The sequence below is a fragment of the Oncorhynchus nerka genome, linkage group LG4 (assembly GCF_034236695.1).
Source record: "Oncorhynchus nerka isolate Pitt River linkage group LG4, Oner_Uvic_2.0, whole genome shotgun sequence".
NCBI lineage: Eukaryota > Metazoa > Chordata > Actinopteri > Salmoniformes > Salmonidae > Oncorhynchus > Oncorhynchus nerka.
Window position 1 is genome coordinate 54,646,694 of NC_088399.1, and position 3,979 is coordinate 54,650,672.

Sequence of the window (3,979 nt, forward strand, 5' to 3'; positions counted from 1 at the left end):
GAAAACAGCATAAAGCTAATATTGTTGATTTACCTCCACCTGCAGTGCTTAGAGACCTGAATCAAATCTTTTGTGCCATTCATTTATTGTGACCACTAGATGGCGGTGAAAAAGCTTAAAGCCATTTCGTAACCATAGGCCATCCAATTTGAAGAAGAAGACAATGCTCTGATCATTGGCTGATCGCTCCACACCCATAAGAATCCCCACCCAGTTGACTACATTAAAATGGTGGAAGCCCTCAATGGCAATGTCCATGCTAAAAGGGGTTATATCCTATCTCTATCTAACTCTATGGGTAAATCTACCTTTCAGCTGGAACAATCTGTTTACCACAGGCACTCAGGCCCTATCACTTTACCATATGACTTTATTTACCCACGTCACTGGTGTGGATGTCAGGGCTATGTGTCATCGTCGTAGCCGACAGACATGTTTCGATGAATGGCTTTGACGTGGCAGAAGCACAGTCAAACCAGTCGAGTTGGATGCTGTTCCTTCTCTTGAGTCAACGAAAACAAAATTCCAGACATTTCCACAAAAAGTGGAATGAGACAGGTGCCAAGTGTCATTCTTCTGTGTCTATACTCGAATTCTCGGTGTATCAGTGTCACACCTTGTATGTGTCTCTCTAATCATGTTAACTCTTCACTGTCTGTCCCCATAGGGGCCTATAGGGAGGCTCAGGATTCTTCTCAGACATCCCAGGCTTACATTGAGAATGAGATGTATTTTTCCCTGTTCTCTCTCTTTCTCTTACCCTCCAGCTAATGTACGCTTGTGCCTAATCACTAGGTTTGTTCTATAGCAATTTAATTTAATTGCAAATCCTGCTAGATGAAGCTAAATCGGTAGAATAAAAAGATCCATACACTTAAAAAATGAACAACAAAGTGTGTTTATTCCTCCTCCCAAGTGGGAATAGGGCATCATATGTAGCAGCGCTGATGATAATTGGTGATTTGTATTAAATTGCTCTATGTTTGTTCTCTGTATTATTTGTATGCATTGCACAACATCGGCTGTAGATTGATTGAGTTAATGTGTCATTTGATGGTCTCTCTCTCTCTCTCTCTCTCTCTCTCTCTCTCTCTCTCTCTCTCACCCCACCCACCCAGATGAATTTAACCCTGAAATTCCCAAACTGGAGAAGAGCGTCAGTGGCAGCAGCCCATCACGCGATCGCCTTCTGCTCACCGTGGCAACATTGCTCATCTCCGCCCTTCTGGTGTCCTAACAACTGTCTCCCCGAGTGACATCACATGGATACCTGGACCGCTTGGCCTGAAGGGCTCTGTATTCACTAACCCTGGGTTCAATTAGAAAGTGGGAGTAAACCAAGGAAATGACACATAATTCAACCCCAAAAAAAGCCAGAATTACAATCAATTCGACACAACCATAAAAAACAGTATTTACTCTCGGATCGTACTCACTTAAGGAGAGGCCTTTAAAATCTGTTGTTTTGCCCTTGAGCAAGGCAGTTAATCCCCTAACCCAACTGATCCCCAGGTACCGATGACGTAGATTAAGGCAGCCCCCTGCACCTCTCTGAGTCAGGGTTGGGGTTAAATGCGAAGACACAATTCAGTTGTGCAACTGACTAGGTATCCCCTTTCACTTTCCTTTCCCTTTTTCAAGTCTATTTCAACTCACCTCTAATCACCGTTGGTACACAGTTTGTGCGACATGATGTCTTTGGGTTCATGCGTTGTCAGACATACACTATGTACATATGTGCCACCGCATTTCATGCATTTGGTATGCCACCACAAGGACCAATAGGAGAAAATGGCATTCAGACTTATAGACATGATACTTCCATCATACCTAGGCTGCCTCTGGCTACACATATGCAGTTAAAGTAGGACATGTGCAGTGGGATTGTAATGGGATGTACACAACCATACAGGAGTATGGCTGCCTGTCCATCTGCTAAGGAACTCACATGACATTGCCTTCAGCTAGTCCCAATATGGAGAACCTTTGAGCTCTGTGGAGTAGGATGGACTGGGCTCCACTGAGCGTGACCAATAGACTGGGGACTGTAGGCCTCAAATGGGCTTTGAGGACTGGACTCAGCTGGACTTGGCTGTGCTGCAGTACTGTGGACCATGCTGGACTCTGCCCGAGATTCGCTGTACTGTGCTATGCCATATACTTGCAGCCATTTCTCTACACTGCTGCCATTCTACCGGATGTTAACCCATCTTTTACTGTCATTGGTGGTGTTGACTGGAAATATTTTGAGAAAATCTCTATAAGGCTTTCGAGTACCGTTATCCATCTCCTCCAGATATTCTCTGACCTTGGCTTTGTGGTGCATAGAAAGGTCCAAAGGCCAAAATAGACGGTGCCCTCCAAGAACTGGTCCTAGATCTGTCCTAGATCTGAGACTCTGGACCTTTGCTTTTAGAGCATTTCCAGAAGCACACATCTGTTTACCCAACACTTTGAATGGGTTCCAGGTACCAACATTTTATCAATAGTTAACAGAGTGGTTTCTAATGCCACAAATTACAATATGAAACATTTCACAACAACAAATTCCCTATAAATCCAGACCTGATTTATTTAAAAAAAAATCCCATCACTTTTAAAGGTTCCTGAATCAGGGCTGGTCATTATTTCAATCCCAGCCACCGTGGTAACGACCCAATACAGTCGCCAGAGTGCCACAGGTGCCTGACTGTGATTTGTGTCACAGATTACTTTAGCCGCCATTTTGTAAACATGTGTGAATGTGCAAACAGACAGCAGTCCTCTGATGTACTGTTTTATACTATAAAGTCGGACAATATCAGGATTGCATTATCGATGACAATGCTGTATGGTTTATTAACATTTTCATTTTTTAAAGCACGTTACTTATTGATTTGCTTGTTTATTTATGTACATTTTCAAGTATTTTTTTCATTAAGCTACTGTGCCAAACTCTAATTTTGTTTTGCTAAAGCATTTGCTTCTGTTAAGTCCAGTACATGGATATGTGCCGGTTAAGACTATTGAGGAGAGATGTAAACTCTTCTTCTCACTTGTTATAAAGCATCACATTTAACCGTAAAATGTATGGCAACAGCACGGTACAGGTGATACCGGATAAAAGACGTCACCCCTTAAGTGCTGAAGTTAAACATTTTGACACAAGAAATGAGGTTAGTGACTTGTAATGTGACTTTATATGCATACAGGTAGGGACAGAATGTATGTGTGTGTGTGTGTGTGTGTGTGTGTGTGTGTGTGTGTGTGTGTGTGTGTGTGTGTGTGTGTGTGTGTGTGTGTGTGTGTGTGTGTGTGTGAGAGAGAAAAGGCATATCCTTGCACATTTGTGTGAGTTATGTATGTATTAGGAGTGTGATTGTCCGCGCTTTTGAGTATGTGTGCATTTTAGACTTTTGGTATTCGTTGAAGGACTTGTTTGTAGGATCTGAATATGCAAGCGTGTCTGAGAGAGAGAGAGAGAGAGAGAGAGAGAGAGAGAGAGAGAGAGAGAGAGAGAGAGAGAGAGAGAGAGAGAGAGAGAGAGAGAGAGAGAGAGAGAGAGAGAGTGAGAGAGTGAGAGAGAGAGAGAGAGAGAGAGAGAGAGAGAAAAGTGAGAGTGAGTGTGTGCTTCAGTAATGTTAGTTTATGTTAGGATTTTTAAAAAGCATTTACTAACGTTGGAGACAACAAGAATTGTGTTTACCTTTGACAAGAATAAATTAAAAAAAACATGTCAACTGAACTAAGAATGATGATTGTTAAAATAATGACAATAAAAATCTTACTTTTAGCAAAAGTCTTCATACATGTATATCCTAAATGAATTTGTTTAGGGACAACGTTCCACAGGAAACAATCAATAATCAACAGCCTGATCAACTCTATGAGGCAAATGGTGGTCACACCAGATACTGGTTTTCTGATCCACGCCCCTTATCTTTTTTAAAGATATATGTGACCATCAGCTGCATATCTGTATTCCCAGTCAGGTGAAATC

The 3,979-nt window shown here is 42.0% G+C and overlaps 1 protein-coding gene across 1 annotated transcript in view; it reads left to right on the forward strand.

Moving 5' to 3' along the window:
• LOC115128200 (ephrin-A3-like) overlaps positions 1–3,715 on the forward strand; it is a 92,708-nt gene extending 88,993 nt beyond the window's left edge. The window contains exon 5 of the mRNA XM_065017660.1: positions 1,119–3,715. Within this exon, the coding sequence (XP_064873732.1) occupies positions 1,119–1,237 (119 nt within the window). The 3' untranslated portion in view covers positions 1,238–3,715. The remainder of the gene's footprint in view (positions 1–1,118) is intronic.
• Positions 3,716–3,979: the final 264 nt, after the last annotated feature.